General features: G+C 41.9%; 2 protein-coding genes and 2 non-coding genes across 5 annotated transcripts; all 4 read right to left on the minus strand.

Moving 5' to 3' along the window:
• Nucleotides 1-466: 466 nt before the first annotated feature.
• On the minus strand, nucleotides 467-10184 carry naca (nascent polypeptide associated complex subunit alpha). Of its 2 annotated transcripts, XM_088995005.1 has the most exons (9): nucleotides 10106-10184; nucleotides 9385-9459; nucleotides 4102-7011; nucleotides 2085-2170; nucleotides 1816-1893; nucleotides 1581-1727; nucleotides 1344-1472; nucleotides 1139-1261; nucleotides 467-954 (listed from the first exon to the last, which is right to left on the minus strand). In XM_088995005.1, exons 2-9 carry the CDS (start codon nucleotides 9452-9454, stop codon nucleotides 940-942), a joined length of 3558 nt encoding a protein of 1185 aa, XP_088851131.1. In that variant the 5' UTR covers nucleotides 9455-9459; nucleotides 10106-10184; the 3' UTR covers nucleotides 467-939. The 2 variants fall into 2 exon arrangements, with proteins under 2 accessions (XP_088851131.1, XP_088851138.1); XM_088995012.1 differs by lacking the exon at nucleotides 10106-10184.
• LOC148903023 (small nucleolar RNA SNORD59) lies at nucleotides 1023-1097 on the minus strand. Its single transcript, XR_016117696.1, has one exon. It is a non-coding gene; the product is annotated as a small nucleolar RNA SNORD59 (small nucleolar RNA).
• Nucleotides 1966-2039, minus strand: LOC148903024 (small nucleolar RNA SNORD59). The gene has a single exon (XR_016117699.1). It is a non-coding gene; the product is annotated as a small nucleolar RNA SNORD59 (small nucleolar RNA).
• A 1683-nt stretch (nucleotides 10185-11867) lies between the features above and the next one.
• prim1 (DNA primase subunit 1) lies at nucleotides 11868-17121 on the minus strand. Its single transcript, XM_088992655.1, has 13 exons — nucleotides 16705-17121; nucleotides 16426-16583; nucleotides 16247-16353; nucleotides 16088-16161; nucleotides 15880-16016; nucleotides 14029-14087; nucleotides 13845-13954; nucleotides 13675-13766; nucleotides 13467-13599; nucleotides 13289-13358; nucleotides 13102-13205; nucleotides 12642-12740; nucleotides 11868-12564 (listed from the first exon to the last, which is right to left on the minus strand). The coding sequence occupies exons 1-13, from the start codon at nucleotides 16826-16828 to the stop codon at nucleotides 12545-12547; spliced, it is 1287 nt and encodes a 428-aa protein (XP_088848781.1). The 5' UTR covers nucleotides 16829-17121; the 3' UTR covers nucleotides 11868-12544.
• Nucleotides 17122-20437: the final 3316 nt, after the last annotated feature.

Here is a 20437-nt window from a genome sequence, read left to right on the forward strand (position 1 = left end):
TTTTAAACAAAACACATCAACTGTTGCCAATCAAATAAGCTACTCTGTTCATGTTTGTAAATCTGACTGTACTGCCGTCAGTGCCTCACCAGCCATGAACCTCACTGCTCTTCACGGCGGTCTTCGGGCACACCATAACTACCATAAATCATTAATATCAGTATTCAGAAAATTTGCCCTTGTCCAAAAATGATCTTGTATTTAAAAAAAAGGATTTATGGCATTTGAAAATGTCAAATTCATGCATAGAGAATAGCTTGTTTTCTTCAGTCTATTTTTAACTTTTATTGTCCTGTGTAGGTGGTCAGGGGAGAAACCCCCCCCCCCCCCCCAATGTATGGATGTGTCAAAACATTCAGTAGTTGAATGTAAAAAAATAATTGATCACATTCCAAAGCAGTGCCATTTTGGGACCAAGTAAAAACTCAATATTGAATTTGTGGAATATTTGTGCAGCAAATGTCTGATGTCTTTATCCATCTCAGGCATATTCCACTCAGTGCAGACTGAAAAGGACATTAGAGGGCTTAGGGCTCAGCTTCCAAAAATACTACATACATTACCAAACCCAGAAAACGTGAGCCATGATGATCGTTAACTGAGCCTTTTGGCCCCTTTCCACACAGTGACCAAAATTGCAGCTGTCTGAGATGGATAAAATGGCTGAACTTGGCTGCCTTTATTGATATCCCATAAACCATCTTAATAGGAAAGCCGCATGTAGACTATTTGGAGTGCATAGATTATATAGTATAGAAAATCTACATTTTTAACAAAGGTAGTGAACAACAAATTATAGCGACTGTATTTTTCTCCCAGAAGTACAAACAACATTTTTGTATTATGTCACATTTTAATTTCCATCTTGGGTATAAATTCTACAAATGAGCCAATATCCAATCAGCAACTTTCTTCAAGCGCTTCTTGTCAGTGTCCGTTTCACATTGTCAACTCCTGCAATGAAAATAAAGTTTGTCAGCAACTGTAGTTATTTCTTGTCTCACTGGACAATCAGGAGTATCTCTTCTCAGGACAGAAATATTGGCTTCAGTTCAACTCAGAAGAACGAAAGTCACTGTTTCAATCATCACTGCAGAATTGTTGTAAAACAACTGCACAGGAGGTCTGGAGAACTTACCATTATAGCATTGACAATGTCATTGTTGTTGTTTTTGAGGGCACGTACAGCTTTGGCCCGTGATACGTTTGCTTGCGACATGACAAGTTCAATGTCCTTGACCTCAACTCCGGTTTCATCAACCTAAAACAGCAGGATGAGTGAAATCTTGAGATGGGCGAAAATCAGCTTTTGCCTATTTGTCATATGCTAAATTTATATTGACCTCTTCCTCTTCGCTCTCCTCCTGTACTGTTGGCGTCTGTGTATTTTCCTGGATGTTCGATACAGCTTCTCCCTGCACCTTGAATTTTTCTGCAGCAGCCAGCTGGGCTTGTTGAGAGAGGTCTTCAATCTAGGTTAGAAAAGGGTGGGTCACAAAAAAGTGATAATAGTTTGATTACTAACACCAGAAACAGGAAGACAAAAACCAGTAAAAATGTGCAATCACATAGCCACATACCTTAGCTTCACCGAAAACAATGTATGTGTCTGACGCGGGGCTCTTGTAGACATCTGGCTTCGTTATAACAAACAAGATGTTCTTGGATTTGCGAATTGTGACTCTGGTGACACCTGTTACTTGCCTGAGACCGAGTTTTGACATTGCCTAGATGAAAAAAACAACAACATTGATGTTCATGTCTTGGTATTGCCAGGTTAGATCTAAGCAAACAATTGCAGCAATTTAATATTACCTTTCGCGCCTTCTTTTCACTGCGGCTTTGTTTGGCTTTACTGACTGGTTCTTCATCGAGTTCAGCAGCAGCTGCAACCTACGGTGAGCAATGTTCATCCATATTAACATCAACTCTGAAATTTACTAACTTACTTCAAACAAAAACAACTTATTTCAGAACAGAAAGGTTGGCTTCAATAGGCTCAGAAGAACGAAAGTCACTGTGTAAATCATCATCATCCAAGTCTTCATGTTTGGCAAATCGCAGCAAAGGGGCTTCAGGCTCACCTGTGCTTGCTGAGTCTGTGTCTGTGCAGAGTCCTGTTCCTCCAGTTCAGGGACTGAGTCGTCACTCTCCGATTCTGTGCCAGAACCTACAATTTCAACCAAAACAAAGTCATTTCACCTGGCGAGGGTTTCAGAAGTGCATTGGTGTTCCACAGGGGGGAACACATAACAGTATTCCCTTACTTTTCACAAGTGATATGTTCCACGATAAAGATACCTTTCCACAAAGTAGCAATAGAGGTATTTTTCATCTTCTATTAAGCCATTGCGCCCCACCCACCGCAATAATATGGCTATTAAAAAAAAAAAAAAAAAAAAAATAAAATACCAATGCTGTAAATCCGAGTACTGCCCACCTAAGTCGTCTTACATTTAGAAGACTTATAAAAAGAACGGTAGGCATGGATTTACAACAAGGATATACTGTGCCAATAGGCACATTTAACGTTAATTGTGATTTTGGAGAGATTTCATTGGTGTGTACTGGGGAGGAACAGCAAGAACTGTTCACAATTTCTTATTGGCAGTTCTTGCTTAAAGGACAACCAACGTCTCCGGACAAGTTGTGTCCATAATTTATAAAATGGCTTCAAATGACTTCAACTGGGCGTATTTTACAAAGATTCCACCGCATATAGCTATATTTTACATTTTAAGACTCGCGCTGAATATTCAGGAAGTCTTGTTTTTGAGTTGGTGACGAGTCCGGACGTGACGTCATGAAAGGACCCCCCCTGACTGACAAAAAGACACATTGTAGCAGTCCTTCATCACGTCAATGTATTTTGCTGCACTGTTTGTCTGAAAACCTTGATGTTGCACCCAAAAGCCGCCAGGAGAGGGCATCCAAGCTCCATGGAAGGAATTTATCAGCCTGTGGAAACGGGCTGATTAATTCCTGACACGGTTTGTCGCCATTTTCTGCCTTTTGTGGGTGCGACATTTCCTTTCCTTCATTCCTCACGGGAGCTGGTCGCCATTTTTGGTGCGACATTCCCCCCCGCCCGTTTGCCTCAAAATGACACGGAAAAAAACATTTAATTGGTTGCAAACTTGTATGCGTTCCTCTTCAGAACTATTTGAATCATATTCATAACTGGATGTGTAACAAGAAAGCCTATTCTCCGAATCTGAAGCCATTGTTTTGAGTTTTCAGCAATGCAAGACGTCTTGGCGTGACGTCACGAACTAGGGGCGGGACTTTCTGAAAATGCCCAATTCGCAGCTCAATTTTTTGCAGATTTTGGACACTTTAGGTCATTTTTATTGGTGTTTTCCATTTGAATAAAAATATCATACTGCGTGTTTTGGGTATTTTAGATGCTATAAAATGTTTTTCTGATGTCAGTTAAGAAACAAAAAAGTGATGTTGGTTGTCCTTTAAACAAATGATTCAATGGCCTTTTTTTGGGGACACTGAAAAACCAAAGAGCACATTTGAACACTGCTCTGAATTTCCAACCAGTTTGAGTGAAGCAGTGGGTTAAGGGCATACTTCTTAATACACCCACTAAGAGGGAACGGTGATTTTAGGTGGTCAGAAAATATAGAACAATTGAATCACCAAACTTAGAAGAAAAATAAGAAGAAAACTTGAAAAGGAGCAAATTAAACCCACACGCAGTAGATGAAATTGCATTCACAAATGAAAAGTGTGCGGTAAGTGTGGAGCCCAAATAGCTGAATGTAATTGTAATCATGACATGATGACAATAGATTACATTTTCTGATTGTTCTTTCACTCCATAAACATGTTCTACTGTACCTCACAAGTCGCAAATAAAATTAATGCATTTACAGTCAGAAAGAAACAGACGAAAAATATATTTCAAGTGAAAAATAAGGAAAACAGCAAGACCTAGCTACAGTAAAACCCTTTATCAAAATCACATCAAGGCGTCTGAAGTTTCCTGAAGAACGTCATTTAAAAAACATGTTGGATGGAGAAACCACCCATTCACAGTACAGAGGTCGGAAATAAAGCAACAAGACAGAAAAAGACAGGCAAAAAGAATACCCGCATCATTCTTGATCACAGTATCCACCTGGGCTGGGGTTTTATCAGATGTGGGGGCAGTTTTGAGTGATGCCAAAGAATTTAATAACTCAACATCAGACTGGACAGAGGGGGGGTTTGCAAGGACCTCATCTGATTTCAGCTTGTGAGAGGGTGGGCCAGGGACTGGAGATTCAGCCACCACTTTTGTCGCACTACCTTGTTTTGTTTCTACAACAGGCTTGAGTTCAGCCTTCTGAGCAAGTTTCTCTGTCTTGACCACCTCTACCACAGCAGGCTTTTCCTGCAAGTTTGTTCTTGCAGCATTCATGATAGTAGATTTGTCTTGAGGAACTGGATTTCCAGCCTCCACATGGACATGTTTTTTCTGCAAGGCTGGCTTGTTTGTCTCTACAGGAGAATGTTTAGCAGACTTGTCACGTGGGGCAGCCTTTGCAGGCTGCACGGGAGTGGACCTGTCCTGTGTGGCAGGCCTGGCAGCTTCCATAGGTACATGTTTCTTCTGCAAGGCTGGCTTGTTGGGCTCTACAAGAGCAGGCTTTGCTGCCTTGTCACGAGGGGCTTGCTCGGGAGCCTGCACAGAAGCAGACTTGGCAGCCTCCGCAGGCACATGTTTATCCTGAAAGGCGGGCTGGGTGGGCTCTCCAGAAGCAGGCTTTGCAGCTTGCACGGGAACAGGCTTGTCCTGCAATTCTGGCTTGGTGGGCTCTACGGAAGCAGGCTTGGCAGCTTTGTCTCGTGTTGCTTGCTTGGCAGCCTGCACAGAAGTGGATATGTCCTGAGTGCCAAGCTTGGCAGCCTCCACAGGCACGCGTTTTTCCTGCAAGGCTGGCTTGGTGGGCTTTACAGGAGCAGGCTTTGTAGCCTGCACGGGAACATGCTTGTCCTGCAATGCTGACTTGGTGGTCTCGACAGGAGCAGGCTTGGCTGCTTTGTCTTGTGGGGCTTGCTCGGCAGCCAGCACAGAAGTGTACTTGTCCTGACTGGCAAACTTGGCAGCCTCCACAGCTACATGTTTATCCTGCAAGGCTGGTTTGGTGGGCTCTACAGAACCATGCTTGGTGGACTCTCCAGAAGCAGCTTTGGCAGCCCTCTCAGCGGCATATTTATCCTGCAAGACGGGCTTAGTGGGCTCTACAGGAGTGGACTTGGTATTGGCCTTTTCCTGAGTGGCAGGCTTGGCAGACTCTATGGAAGCAGACATGGCTGCCACCACAGGTACATGTTTATCATGCAAGATTGGCTTTGTGGGTTGTGCAGGAGCAGTGTTGGCAGCCTTGACGTTTGGGTTCGGCTTAGCAGCCTGTACAGGAGTGGATTTGGCAATGGACTTTTCCTGGGTGACAGGCTTTGCAGCCGCCCCAGGGGCATGTTTATCATCTAATGGTGGAGTCCTGGGTTCTACAGAAGCAGGTTTGGCACCCTTGACTTGTGGGTCTGGCTTGGCAGCCTCCACAGGAGTGGACTTGGTGGTGCACTTGGCCTGTGTGGCAGGGTTGGCACCCTGTACAAGGACAGGTTTATCCTGCAAGACTGGCCTGGTGGGCTCTATGGGAGTAGGCACATCAGCCTGCACGGTAGTGGACTTGGCATGGGTGGCATACATGGCAGCCTCACGTGAAGCATGTTTATCCTGTGAGACTAGCTTGGTGGGCTCTACAGTCGAAGGCTTTGCCTGTACATGGATGTGTTTGTCCTGCGCCGCTGGCTTGGTGACCTCGAAAGGAGCAGGCTTGGCTGCCTGGACAGTAGTGGACTTGTTTGTGACAGGTTTGACAGCAAATGATGGGACTTGATTTGTGGCTTCAACGGGAGCAGGCTTGGTAGCCTTGCATTGTGGGGCTGACTTGGCAACCTGTATGGGTTTAGGCTTATCCCGTGTGGTTGGCTTGGTATCCAACTTAGGGGCAGGCTCTTCCTGCAAGTGTGGCCTATCAGCCTCAATTGAAGCAGGTTTGATATCCTTGTCTTGTGGAACTGTCTTGGCACCATCAACAAGAACAGGTTGCACAGTAGCAGGTTTGATCTGATGAGCTGACTTAGCAGCCTGTCCAGCTGGTTTCCCCACCGCCACAGGAGCAGGTTTTCCCTGGGTGGGTGGCCTTGTATCCAAATTGCTGGTGTTGGTTTGACATGGTGCTATAGTCTCAGTGACAATGGCAGCTGGAAGTTTTTTAACATTTTTTTCAGCAGGCATGGTCTTTGGCTCTAAATCAGTCTTGGTTCTCTCCACAGGTATATGCTTAGATTTCAATTCCATTTTAGATCCATCTAAAGGGCCAGTTGAACTACTTTGATTCAACATTTTGCTTGGCTTTGCAGGTGGGATGAGTGGTGGGAGATCATCATCCTCAGGAACAGAAGCGGATGTCACAAAAGTTACCGGAGAAGATTTGGAAGGGCGAGAAGCACCAACATCTGAAACTGCCCCAGCACACTTTGGGAGAACTTTAACTGTGGTTCCAACAGGTTTTGCAGCAGATGTAGATTTTTGTTTTGGCTCACTTGGGGCAGGTCTCACATCAACAATTTGTTTGGTAACAACTGATTTTTTACTTTGTTCAACGACTTTAACACCCTGGGTCACAGTTTGAGGCACAAAGGCCTCAACTTTCTTGGGTTTATCTTGTTTAACAACCTTTACGACTTTGGGAGCCAAACGAGCACTGCGATTAGCTGAAGGCGAGGAAGCTAAGGGGGATAGAACAGGTGACATGGGGGTTGAAGAGGGGGTGGATTTTGGTGAAGTGGGAGATGAGGATGAGGCAGACATAGAGGAGCGTTTCCTCCTGCCAGGAACAGCCTTTGGGGCAGAAGGACCCGGAGTACTTTTAGCATCTTTGACTTTGGGCTTTGCCGGGCCAGAAGCTGTCTGAGCTTGCTGGGCGGAAGCTGGGGCAGGAGGTGGTGCTGAACAAAAACAGATTCTTTAATTTCTTCAACATGGACATGGAACTCCTTCCCATGCATGTTAGATGGTCAAAGCAAGGTGCAATCATATTTTAAGGTTAAATTAGTGACACTTGTTTGACACAAACCACAACTCAAAATGCAGACCCTATTGAAATTCCAAACAGAAAACTCAGTCAAAGTGTGCTATTACCACGAGTGGGTCCAATTTAATGTTTGCAACTTATGATATTCCAAGCCCAGCTGCTGGATTTGAGAGAAAACAGGCAAAGAAAAAAAGATCACACCTGAAGCAGACAAAAAGTGCATCTTAATTGTATGCATATGTGTCAATTAACAGGGATGAGAATGACAAATGAGAAGTCTGGAAAAAAAGTATACGCACACATATACATACACACACGCGCACACTTGGTAATTTCGCACGGTTTGCCCAGTGCATGCACCACTGTTTGGCACAGAGAACTGAAAATAGCAATATTTTGATTCACATGGGTGAACAACTGGGCACAGGTGGTCAGAGGGGACAAAGAATAAAACGGCCTATGTCCAAAAACAGATGAGGCTTTCAGTCAAGTCAAGTGAAGGAAATGTTTCCTTTAGCTGTGTTTTCATTTTAATCCGAGTTAATTTAGTTCTCGTGTGATTCATAGCAGATTAATGCTAGGTGGCGAGCTGTCTGCAAAATCACTGTTGCCTATCATGCAAAAAAGGATTAGCTTAAAAAAAAATCAAAAACTGTGGATAAAATGCATTATTGGTTCTCTTTTAGTTATTAAAAGGTTTGAGTAAGCAAACAGCACGCACAACATGCCATCTGAAACAAATAAAGTTGTCACAGCAGAAAACCCCATGCACCTGGAATAAATAGATGGGTTCGACCTTTGAGACATTGAAAGATAAGCCCCACTCAGAATACGTTATTCGCCATTTGTTATGACTTGTCGTTGTGTCACTGTTGGTTGAAAACAGTCGAGTTTCTTTAGACTCCCGATAATTATTTCAAGGCTTTGACACCCCCCAAAAGAAAAGTGATCGATTACCAGGAGCTAAGCAGTTGCTAAGGGCAGTGGCTACAGGGAATACTTGACATACAGACATGGTGTGGTTTCCCATATCTTCATAAACAGTTATCATACAATATACAGGACTGCTCTATTTGTCAGAAAGTTCAACTTAAAATGACATCATACTATAACAGTGCTAATTTTGATTAGCCTGTCTTTCACTGCATGATATCATGTCATGTAGCCAACAGACATGAAGTTGTTTTATCAATTGTCTTACATGCCATTTTAGCATGGAACTATAGCCAGGAGTGACGGACGAACAACAGCAAAGTATACTTTGCCGCTTCTTGTCAAAGTGGTTGTCAAGTGCCCTGCCATTAAATAGAATCATGAAGTATATTAGAGGAGAACACAAAGTTCATTTTCCTCCTACCGAGCAGGAATGCTCTAAAAATACTTTGAATGACTACTACAGTACTTCTGTGTAAGCTCTCAGTCGTACAGGAGTGGTCCATCAATTTTGAAGGTTTCGGACGTCCGAAACCTTCAAAATTGTACAGATGACTGCTGAAGAAACCTTCTCATCGATACTACAGTACTTCTATTGTCCACAGACTTGTGTCCCTATATAACAAATAGCAAGGTAAGTCATGCCTGGCCGTCACAACTTGATAATAATAATACAGTAAAGTCTCGTTATATCGATATTCTCGGGAGTCGGAAAAAAATATCGATATAACCGGACTATCGATATATCCGATCCTGCGGCATGTAAATTTTCTCCTTGCGTTCATAGAAATAGTATCGTAATAAGTAGTGCTATCGATATAACAGATATCGATATAACGAGACTTTACTGTATGTAATACATTTCATTTCTAAGCTTGAGTCACCAATCAATTATTTCTTGAGTTTAGAAGGACTCAAACCTCCAATTAAACACACACATTGCACCCTTGCTCGCCTCCCAAACGTCTGCTCTTCTGTACCACTTCAGACTATAAAAATCCAGATAAAACTGAGTCAACTACAGCCTACCCTTATGGTTGAACACGTGATCGTGAATGTTTTGGCTATTTTTAGCACAAAGGTCGAATCCCTCTATATGAGGGGTTCCTGGGTTACTCAGTGGTGCTAAGCCCGCAACAAATGTGCAACATATAGCAGCTGACAGCCAAAACGACCATCACCAGCTACACATGCTACTACTCATCTTCGATCACATCAGCCCCTCGAATGAAACACCCAAATTTAGGTCATTCACGGGCACCAACGAGTACGGTACCAGACCCCTGGGTTGGTATTTTTAAATAACTGCATTTCTGAAGACATGCTGCTTAAACACAAGTTAATATAGACGAACCAGTCTCCACTTGTGGCTGCTGCATCTCCTGCTCCGTCACTGGGACTGTTTCTGTTGCTTCGCCTGGCATGGTTGCTAACAGAATGAAAAATAAACAACGGTTACTTCATAGCTACACCTGCGATACACACAATCCTGTGATTACAATAAGAAAATAGTTTTGAATGTTCTACGAGTGGACTAGCTGTTAGGAGTACTTGTCAGATCGGTGTGGCAAGCCATGCTTCAACTAGGTTAGCATCCACACATAATGAATTAATTTAATAAGACTTTGAATGCTGGTGACGAGCCCAACATTTCCTTTCGGCCTGAAAACAACAGTCGACCACGAGCAACTAGTAGTCAACCCCTGACAGCCTTGAACAGTTCTGAAAGTACCTATGCGTGCCTGGAATGCTGCCCGTAAACTTCAGGGGCAATGTGATCCCCTTTTGACGAGCAACTAGTTGTCAACACATGAAAGCCTTTAACAGTTCTGTAACTACTCATGCGGCTCTGGAAGGCTGCACGTGAACTTCATGGCCAGCATGTTCCCCCATTTTGAGCGGTTGAAGGCAGCAATACAGAGGCGGACAAATTACCGAGAAGCGTGAGAGAAGATAGGGAAATTGCCTTACTGACTAAAAACACTACTTTCAGTCAACGTTTGAGATAGTTGATGGAAATTGTTATAGTTGAAAAACGGGTTGGATGGCATTAGATTGAAACCAGAGATACTCACAAACTGGATGTTTTTTCCAAGATGGCTGGGAGAGAGATTCAGTGACCTCACTTATAGACGGATATCCGGTTTGGAAACAACATTTCCCTTTCCGGGTTAGTGTCGCCCAAAAAGCGGACCAATTATATTCCCATACCTTCTTTAAAAACGCGCGCGCGCACACACGTACACAAATACACGCACACACAGGCGCGCGCAGGATATATATATATATATATATATATATATATATATATATATATATATATATATATATATATATATATATATATATATATATATGTAACGGAGTTGTGCACTTAGATTATTAAATTATGAAGGAAGTGACGCAACGGCGCACAGTGTGGCACTATGTCCCGCCCATAGTTTCCAGAACAATCTCGAGGAGATTCAGGTTAATCACAAGACGAAACCCATGCGACTTCACCCATCCCTTCTGCCATACTGTGTTGCAGAAATAAAAGAAATAAAAAGACACATCCACGCGTCTCGTCTTCATTAATACGGCAGCATCGTGGAGATGAAGACAGTCACTGTTGTGACACCCGTCACATTGGTGCCGTGACCCGGACCACAAGTGACTCTCCACTTCGGACCGGGACCGCGATGCTGCACAATGAAGACGCTGTGCAGTCCCATCACTCGGTGGACGGTGTGTCGACCCCCGTTTTGAAAATACATGTAGTGTGTTAATTGTCTGACCTGCTGTTTTGCAATTAGTGTGTTTTTTTTTCATGTACGTGTTTTCGTGTGTTAAGTCTAAGAATGAGCTCCTTACATGTAACAAGTAGCACACCTTTGAGTGTGTTGGTAGAGGCTTCCCAACCGTGTAACAGTTGTATAGTGCAATCCAGAGTGGTGTAGGTTGTACAGAGGGGAATGGGCAGGTTCAAGCTGAGGCCACTTATGTTAGTGGGGACAGAGTTCCTTCCCAGACCCAGTGCAGTGCATCTACGACGAGCGCACAGACAACTGATACACCAGCAACAGATACCTTTCTCCAGTCTGTCACAGTTATGTAGTGCTATGCAGGGTGATGTAGTTTGTACAGAGGGGAATGGGCAGGTGCGAGCTGAGGCCACTTATGTTAGTGGGGACAGAGTTCCTTCCCAGACCCAGTACAGTGCATCTCCGACGAGCGCACAGACCCTGACACACCGGCGACAGATCCCTTACTCCAGTCACCTGACGTAGTTGGTCAGATGAGTGACATAATTAGACAGCTTCCTTGTACATCCTTGCCCGATAACCTTGTCTATTTTGCCTGTTGGTCTTTCTGTTGTCTTCCGTGTGTATGTTGCCTCACTTCTGCATAATTTAAGGGGGGTGTATGTAACGGAGTTGTGCACTTAGATTATTAAATTATGAAGGAAGTGACGCAACGGCGCACAGTGTGGCACTATGTCCCGCCCATAGTTTCCAGAACAATCTCGAGGAGATTCAGGTTAATCACAAGACGAAACCCATGCGACTTCACCCATCCCTTCTGCCATACTGTGTTGCAGAAATAAAAGAAATAAAAAGACACATCCACGCGTCTCGTCTTCATTAATACGGCAGCATCGTGGAGATGAAGACAGTCACTGTTGTGACACCCGTCACATATATATATATATATATATATATATATATATATATATATATATATATATATATATATAAAGGACATTTTAAAGGACATTTAAACTCTTGAAGATGTTGCAATGATATTTTACTCAGAATGCAGGAAAGTGGTCATTTCAATTTAAAGGTACAGATACAGATTCATTCAGTCACTGTATAAAATATTAGTGAAAGATGTACCGGTGGATATTGTAAAACAAGTGACTTTAACCACTTAATAGGCAATCTTAGTAAATTAAATTAAATAAACAGGTGTCACCGTTTTAAGAAAGCATGCATACAAATGCACTCAAATTATTTCAGTTGCTTAATTTCATTTCCCTTCTCAAAAAGATATTTTTTGTTTAGAGATTGCACAGGTTATTACACGGTGAGAAGGCTTTTTAAAGCTTTCCATGCCATTTGAACTGAGGCGTGTACAAGCTTAGATCCACTGTCCATATTGTTGGTAAATAACCCCCTGCACATGATTTTTATGATTCATAACATGACCAATTGTGACTGTCTCTATACTTAGCAGCTACATCCTAATTATAATGACAACGTAAGCTTTCATGTTCAAAAACATCAGGTTTCAAATGTTCTTTATTTTTTGTCATGCATCTAAATGGTTTTAACATTATAGAAATTACTGTACAAGAGAAATATTGAATTTAACCAGTAAAGGGGTAAGACAAAATATATTTGAACATTTAATTGTGAATGTGTTGCTGGCTGCACAGTTCCGGATATCAACAGGGAATAATTACATCATGGTTTATCAGAAAAATTGCAACATTACAGAAGTTCCAAACGAATATGGAATCAATTGTCAGATCAAAATTCCTTTAGAAGATCTGAAAGGAAAAACAATAGCAAATTCATGATTTTAATACAATATTAAACATTGCCGGTTGGAGCAAACAATACATACCACTCTTTCTGAGAAGTTCGCCTTTCCATGACTGAGAGACTCCATCCAAAAACGCATCAAAATACTTGATGTATTTTGCCAGACTGGTTCTTTTGTAATCTGTGAAAAGATCCACATTGAGTAAAGCCATTGTTTGTGTTACTTTTTGGATAACTAAGAGACACTAGAAAATACAAATAAGGAAAAATAGTTTTCCTCCATATTTCAAATGTATTTTCTATTTGTAACATAAGGGGGGAAAAATATCACACAAACAGGATTCTTTCAGAACAATCACCTGTTTGACCCAAACACCACCCTTTTTTCTCTGCAATTTTTTCTACACATTAATCTGTTATTAAATCTTTGAATAAATATTGGCAAAAAATATTTCACATTAGTAATGATCTGCATCAAATATCCGATTCTACGTCAATATTGATTTGAGAAATGAGTGAGAGAAGGAGCAAACTCAACTCACATCTGATCTTCCTCTTCTCTGGAGCTTCTCCCTCAATTTCCTTGACCTTTACATTTTCATCCTTCTCACCCACCTTCTCATGAATCAACTCATCGCATATCAAACTACAAAAAGATTTCAACATTTTCTCAATTGGATATTTTATCAATAGTGGACACACAACATGAGATATGAAATTGTTGCTGACCTAATTGTAGGTACGTTGAACGGATCAAACGTATGAAGTTCTTTTAGGTCAATTGGAACCGAGATGCGCCCTGATTAAAAAAGAAAACAAAACAAGAAGAATGAAAATAAAAAGAATGAGAAGTAGTCATATCGGGATAATTCATCATCATCATGAGCGGTAACTTCTTCATATTTACCTGTTTTAGGATGCACACTGAAGGGGCTTTTTAATAAATGATTCACACCTTTACTGACACTGACATCGAGACGTGGGTAACAATACTGCAACATAATTTCTTTTTCAAAGTGCTGACCCTTTTTGGCAGCCGCCTAGGTAGAAGAAAAATGTCAGTAACTTTCTTCTCAAGAAAAGCACCATTATTTAAAACAAAGAGAAGCACCAACCTGTTTCCTGCTGGCTTGTTCCACAATGAGTTTCCACCTATTCCCCGGGTTCCTTTCATTTTTAAAGTCCTGTTCTAACTCTTTTCGAACAAGTAGACCCAAGTTAAGTCATTTTCACAGGCAAATATGAAGAAAACCTACAGACTAGACACAGTCAGCGAGAAGGATATCTTCAGGCAGAAGGGCCAGCACTTGCTCTACAGACTCCTTGCGGCCCAGTATGTCTTGTTGCTGCAACGCATACGTAGAAAAGTATCTCTCCACGATTTTCAAAGATTCTCTGTTGAAAGTATGAATAGAAACTCAGCAAACAAGTGTTTAGCAAAGGAAAACATCAAAAGAGCATATCCATACTGAATAAAGGGATGAATTGGCTCCGTCAACACCACTTTCTTCACAGTTTCCTCACCACCCTGTCAAGTGAACAAGTGAATGTAAAAAATGACTTTAGAATTTTAGATGTACTCTTACATTATCAGAAAACCTTTATTCATCTCCCACAACGGGGAAATTTGCAGTCCACAGCAGCAATTTGAAAAGGGATGGGGTGGCTCGGGCATCTGATTAGGATGCCCCCGGGACGTCTCCCTCGTGAGGTGTTCCGGGCATGCCCCACTGGCAGGAGACCCCGGGGACGACCCAGAACAAGCTGGAGAGACTATGTCTCCCAGCTGGCATGGGAACGCCTCGGGATCCGCCAGGACGAGCTGGAAGAAGTGGCTGGGGAGAGGGAAGTCTGGGCTTCCCTACTGAAGCTGCTGCCCCCGCGACCCGACCCCGGATAAGCGGCAGAAGATGGATGGATGGATGGATGGATGGATGGATGGATGGATGGGGTGGGGTGGAGGTGAAAGGATAGAAAAACAAGATTTTCTCAGCACAGTAAAAGATTCTTTCTGGGAATCACAGTCTCCCAGGACATGAAGTGGGAGGTCAACACCAACTCTATTCTGAAAAAGGCCCAACAGAGAATGTACTTCCTGAGGCTGCTAAAGAAGCATGGCCTGCCACAGGAGGTGCTGCAACATTTCTACACGGCTGTCATCGAATCCATCCTGTGTTCTTCCATCACCGTTTGGTTCGGGGCCGCCACAAAAATGGACAAAATCCGACTTCAACAGACAGTTAGGACGGCGGAAAAAATCATTGGCACCGCCCTACCCACTCTCGAGTACTTGCACACTGCAAGAATCCGAACAAGGGCGCGGAAAATCCTACTGGACCCTCCGCACCCTGCCCACCACCTTTTCCAGCTACTCCCCTCAGGCAGGCGCTACCGATCCATGCGCACCAAATCCAGCAGACATTTGAACAGCTTCTTCCCCCAAGCCATTAACTCTTTGAACTCTTCAACAGTAGCCAAAATGGAACTGTATAGTGCCACTTAGCAGTTTTTTTGACGACGATACTAGTGCAGCGTGTTCTACCGGAAACAAATTCCTTGTGTGTCCTACATACTTGGCAATAAAGATGATTCTGATTCTGATTCTGATAAAAGGTCAATTGTATACTGTAAATGCAAAAAAAAAAACAAAACAAGCAAATCTGAGGCTACTGAATTCTTATTTGGAAACATCAATTGCAGGTTAGTTCCCAAATATACTTGTAGTGGAATGCCTATTACTACTCACCAGGCATTTGAAAGTAAAACGTTTCTTTCCAATATTGTCGTCTGTGAAGAGCAAACTTGCTTGACTGATTGATTGGTTTTATCCTGCTTGCAAAAGTTACATTAAAAGTGGCCCGTGGATCTGTATATGGCTCTTGGAGGGAGGAGCTTGGAAACCTTTGATCTAGAGTAGTAGGTTACGCATTACTGCAAAGTTATATTTTAGTTATCAGTTAATTATAATTCCTCATACAGTGGTGGGGACACCATTACAATCTCTTGATGTCTAATTTGCTTCTACAGGCAGTGGTGACCATGAATAGCTGAATTGAAATTGGATTTTTCCACTGAAAAAAACAACAGGTTTAGGTTTGACTGAACTGTTAAATGTTGATTTCCCATAGAATTAGAATTAAAAGTGATCCGGCTTCACTGGTGACCGCTGGAACTGAAATGCACAATTGAACCGAGTAACTGGAATCATACAAAAATACAGAGTGCAAAGTATGTTATTTCTCTGGTACCGCCTAAACGTAATATAGCAATGTAACGCATTCGCCCCCAACACTGTTAAGGAAGGGTTGAAGCGCGGTTACCTTGACCAAACTGAGGTATTCTGCCACTGCAGATCGTGCAGTTCCCGAAAGGGTCCTGGCAGCTTCATCACATACCCAACAATGAACCCCTCTTCGGCCAGAATAAACCCACAGTAGATACTGGAAACCAAAGTCATCTGGAAAAATTCATAAACAAAATATTACATCTAAGTCAACAGGAGAACCACCTTAACAAACAGTGACATACCCCGAAGAGCTCTGTCCAGGATTTGTATTGCGATGGTCATTAGAGTCCAGCACTTGGAACAAATGTCTGCAGCACTGTAATAAAAAAAAATGAGGTTGAATTGAAAATCAGTATGAGTCCCTAACCAATGGGCACAAAATACATGTATGCTTGAATGACCTGCAACAGCTTCTGACGTCATCATAATCGGTCATGTCTATATCAAAGACGAGCTCCTTTTCCAGTGCTTGAAATGATCCCGACCTTACCGTATTATGTTGATTGGGCTATGAGCAAAAACCAACAGACAATCGTTACAACAATGTGACAGAAGAATCTCCTTGGTTGTGCCACCATACTCTGTGACTATAGACCGCTCCAATGTCAATTTTGTGAGGGTTCATCTTCTGAATTTCCTTCTCCAACTCGTTCTGTGTGGTAAAAGACTGGTAGCGGAGGTAGATGTCGTCTTTGATAGTGAAGGAGAACTCTCGGTTCTGGAAGTAGTTTTTCTGCACTGATTTGGCAAATGAAAAAACACACGTGTCACTTCATTCCCACTTTCTTAAACGGAAACGTAGATGAAAAGTATATCAACAGGCAACAAGAACGACAACAAAGGCTGCTGAGGCGCTTACCTCCTCCATAGCTGAGCCAACGGTAGTACTGTGAGAAAGGAAACAGTTGTCGGTAGTAAAGCGGTAACAAATTAGGTAGACTCGTTGGGTCATAAACTGAAGGCGTTGACGACGCTGACGGCATTTCACAATATATTCAGGGAACAGTAACACGATAAATCTGGGATGAAAATATCGAAGTAACTCGCATCACCAGAAACCGAAAGATTCGAAGGGCAGTTTTTGGTTGAAGACAGCGCGGGAAAAATCCTGCAGTCGTCGTTCAGAGCCAATGAGGAAAGAGCCAGTTGATGACGTGAGCGAGAGCGACCTCATAGAACGGATACAAATTATGACAGAATGTAATTATAAGACGTGATTTAAATGTACTGTGTACTAGAACAGAAGTATATACAATATATATCTGCTGCTAGTACTCTGTTTTGCTATCGAAGATCTTCATGATATAATCATCGGTAGCCGAAGTGCATTGTGGGTAAGGAAATATTTACCCTATGGGAATTGTAGTCACAAATGTAATGTAATGGAATACGTATGTTTGACGGATGCTTGAGCGAGACACTTCGGCATGCTGATGTGTCGGCCATGTTACCAGGGGCGTCTTTTTTATTAACATTGAAGAACGTCCACATTACTCAACGTCTGTCATGGACCCGACTCAACATGTTATTTAGTTATGACGCACCCGCAATATATATGTCTTGAAATTGTATTTACATTTTCCCGTGTTTTTTTAAAATATATTTATTTAATTTCTTGAATTTGTTTTTAAAAAAAAACTCACGTTTTTCACTGATGTTCGGTGAATATGCATTTATTATAAATGGTTGGGTCCACTGATTTAGTGTTCAATCACCCTGCCAGGTATGTTATGGAATGTGTGAGAAAATGGGATAATGTGAGTGCCAGGAGAAAATCCAGACAGTCTTGGGGAGAACAGGCAAACTTCACACAGGAAGGCTGCAGCGAATGCACGATGCGCTATAAACCCACGTGTGTACATGTTATGGTAATAACTGCAATCACGCGACCTTTTAAAACAGAAATCACATTTTAGGATAACAGTTGCTGTACGCAATACATATTTTAACTTATCATAAAACAAGTTTGACGCATTTTTTTAAGGTTGAAGAGGTCCATACGGGGTCGTCCATGTGTTGAAAGTAAAGAAAATCTACCTGCAGGTGGCAGAATAATCACATATATTACAGTTAAAAATATTGAGTTGAAACGCACTAAACATTCCTGTGTAAAGTAAACTTATTGCGTCAACGCAATAAGGAGCACAGAAATAAAAATTAGATATTGAAGTGTTAAAAAGGAAGAAGAAAACAATTCTCACCAGTTAAAAATACATATTTATAGCCTTTGATTCAGGATGCAGATGAACGCAAAAGTCTTCTCAAGTTCCATCCATCCATCCATTTTACTTCCGCTTATTCCTCATTAGGGTCGCGGGGGCTGCTGGACCCTATCACTCGGCTCGAGGCGGGGGATACCCTGAATTGGGTGCCAGCCAACACAGGCCACACAAAGACGTACTGTACAGGTACAACAGTCACTATCACACTCACACCAAGGTACATATTGGAGTGGTCAATCTGCCTGCCATGCATGTTTTTGGAGTGAGGAAGGAAACCAGAGGAGCCGGAGAAAACCCACGCGGGCCCAGGGAGAACATGCAAACTCCACACAGGGAGGCCGGATCGGGACGCGAACCGGCAACCTCTGCACAGTGAACCACTCGACTCCCGGGCCGCCTGTCTTCTCAGATTATTATATGTATCTTTTCTGTAATAATGAATGCTTACTATTGGTGTCACTACTGTACGGCTGAATGAAGGACGTGGTGACGGCTGTGGTTAGAATTTTTTCTGAAATTGGCTTTAAGTCTTTTCGACTGACACAACTGTTTTTCATCATGTGTCACTTTTGTCATTATTGTTTGCACATATCCACACATACACATTCACGAGCACATACACGTATCCACACACAGTACAGGAAACATGTTTATTTTAATTTACTGTTTCACAAGAAACATGGTTGAAAGCTTCAACATTATGCTTACATTCATTCCATTCTGGCTTCTTAGAAAGCAGAGTAAGCGGACTCAAATAGACTTCTCAAAAAAAGTTTAATTCATTTTCAATTTCTTGGTTGTTCATAATCATCGTGAGTTCACTGAAGTGAAGAGACAAAAAAGCCCTTCATGTGCCTTGAGTGTCTCTATACTGAAGTTGTTACTACAGTATAGAGACAATAAATAAAGATTTACTCTTACTACAGTGTAGTAAGAGTAATTCTTTCTTTATTTTTTTTAATTCTCAGCATGAGTAAATGTCAGCATGTTATAAAGCACGTAATGCAAGGCAAAGTACCACTCAATTGTGTTTGATAACTGTAGGTCACATTGGCATCAACAATGGAGCAAGTCAACCAGCACCATTGGTCGAACTAACTACACACATGTTTTAGGAGCTATTATAAAGTCTTTGGCAGACCCCTGTTGTGGCCCTGAACTAGCGGGAGATTGTCGACTTGCAGGTTGCATTAGAATGAACTGTACAGTATGACATGACCCATTTTCTCACAGCCCCAAGCCATTTACTGGGGAGAGAGACCCGGCTGGCGCATGAATAGTGAAAATCTACATATATTTGATGGCCATTGAAGTGCTTTAGGGAGGAAAAGGTATTTTGTCACAGTTTGCAAGGTGGTGATGGCAGGTGCGGATCTCAAAAAGCAGGCAGGAGGGAGCAGGAGGTTGTGTTTGATAAATTGTATTAAAAGAAAGTCAACAGGACCAAAATCTATAACATTAAAATCTTCTGAACGAAAAAAAAAATACAAAGTATCAAAAGAAAACCAAGATTAAAAGTCTGTCAAGATTAAACAAACACATGCACCGCACACAATGCATACAATTGCATACAACAGCATACACTGCGTTCAACAATTACCCGACACCGAATGGTCGTGCCGGGAGTCCTTTTAAGTGTCACTGATTGTAATGGCCAGCACCTGTGCAGGTGCAGGCGGGGCCGACAGCGACACCCGTTGGTCGCCAACCAGATCATGACATATTTTGGAGGATTAATCATCCATTTCATTTCTAAGCGCCTTTCAAAACTCTCAAGGTCACTTTACAGTCACATGATCAGTTATTCTGTGGGTGAGCAGCGGCAGCCACACGCGCCAGCATTCACTCAACCCAGAATAACTCAAATAGATGACGCAAATAAAAAGTGCTGAAAAACCTGCAATATACCCTTCTCATGAAAAAAATGAGTGTTGCTCCCCTGATTTCTCCTAACAACCAAAACAAAGGAAGAATACAAACCAAATCATTCTTTTTGTACATTGAAAGTGTATGTTGGAAAAAAAATACAAATACTGTACGGTAAATGAATCATGGGCGTCATTGTGTGAGTATCCAGTGGTTTGATGCAGTAATAATAATAATAATAATAATAATAATAATAATAATAATAATAATAATAATAATAATAATAATAATAATACATCACATTTTAAGCACCTTTCAAAGCTCTCAAGGACACTTACAGTCACAGACAAGCATAGGTACTATAAAAAATAAAATAGAATCACAAATAGAATACAATAAATAAAATATAATTATAAATGGAAACAAGAGAGAGAGCTACACAGAAAATGCAATTTCAAATAGGTGGGTTTTTGAGATGGGACTTGAAGGTGGGAAGAGAATCAA

This window comes from Hippocampus bargibanti, linkage group LG01 (assembly GCF_051943395.1).
Source record: "Hippocampus bargibanti isolate YZ-2025 linkage group LG01, ASM5194339v1, whole genome shotgun sequence".
Taxonomy (NCBI): domain Eukaryota; kingdom Metazoa; phylum Chordata; class Actinopteri; order Syngnathiformes; family Syngnathidae; genus Hippocampus; species Hippocampus bargibanti.

Coding starts and splice junctions, on each gene's coding strand:
- naca (XM_088995005.1), bottom strand. CDS start 9,454: ATGCCAGGCGAAGCAACAGAAACAGTCCCAGTGACGGAGCAGGAGATG. Junction 1,728..1,815: donor GTGAAAAGAAGGCGCGAAAG/GTAATATTAAAT, acceptor TTTTTCATCTAG/GCAATGTCAAAACTCGGTCT. Junction 1,473..1,580: donor TTGTTTTCGGTGAAGCTAAG/GTATGTGGCTAT, acceptor TTTCTAACCTAG/ATTGAAGACCTCTCTCAACA.
- prim1 (XM_088992655.1), bottom strand. CDS start 16,828: ATGCCGTCAGCGTCGTCAACGCCTTCAGTTTATGACCCAACGAGTCTA. Junction 13,955..14,028: donor CCAATTCATCCCTTTATTCA/GTATGGATATGC, acceptor TACTTTCAACAG/AGAATCTTTGAAAATCGTGG. Junction 13,600..13,674: donor AACAAGCCAGCAGGAAACAG/GTTGGTGCTTCT, acceptor TCTTCTACCTAG/GCGGCTGCCAAAAAGGGTCA.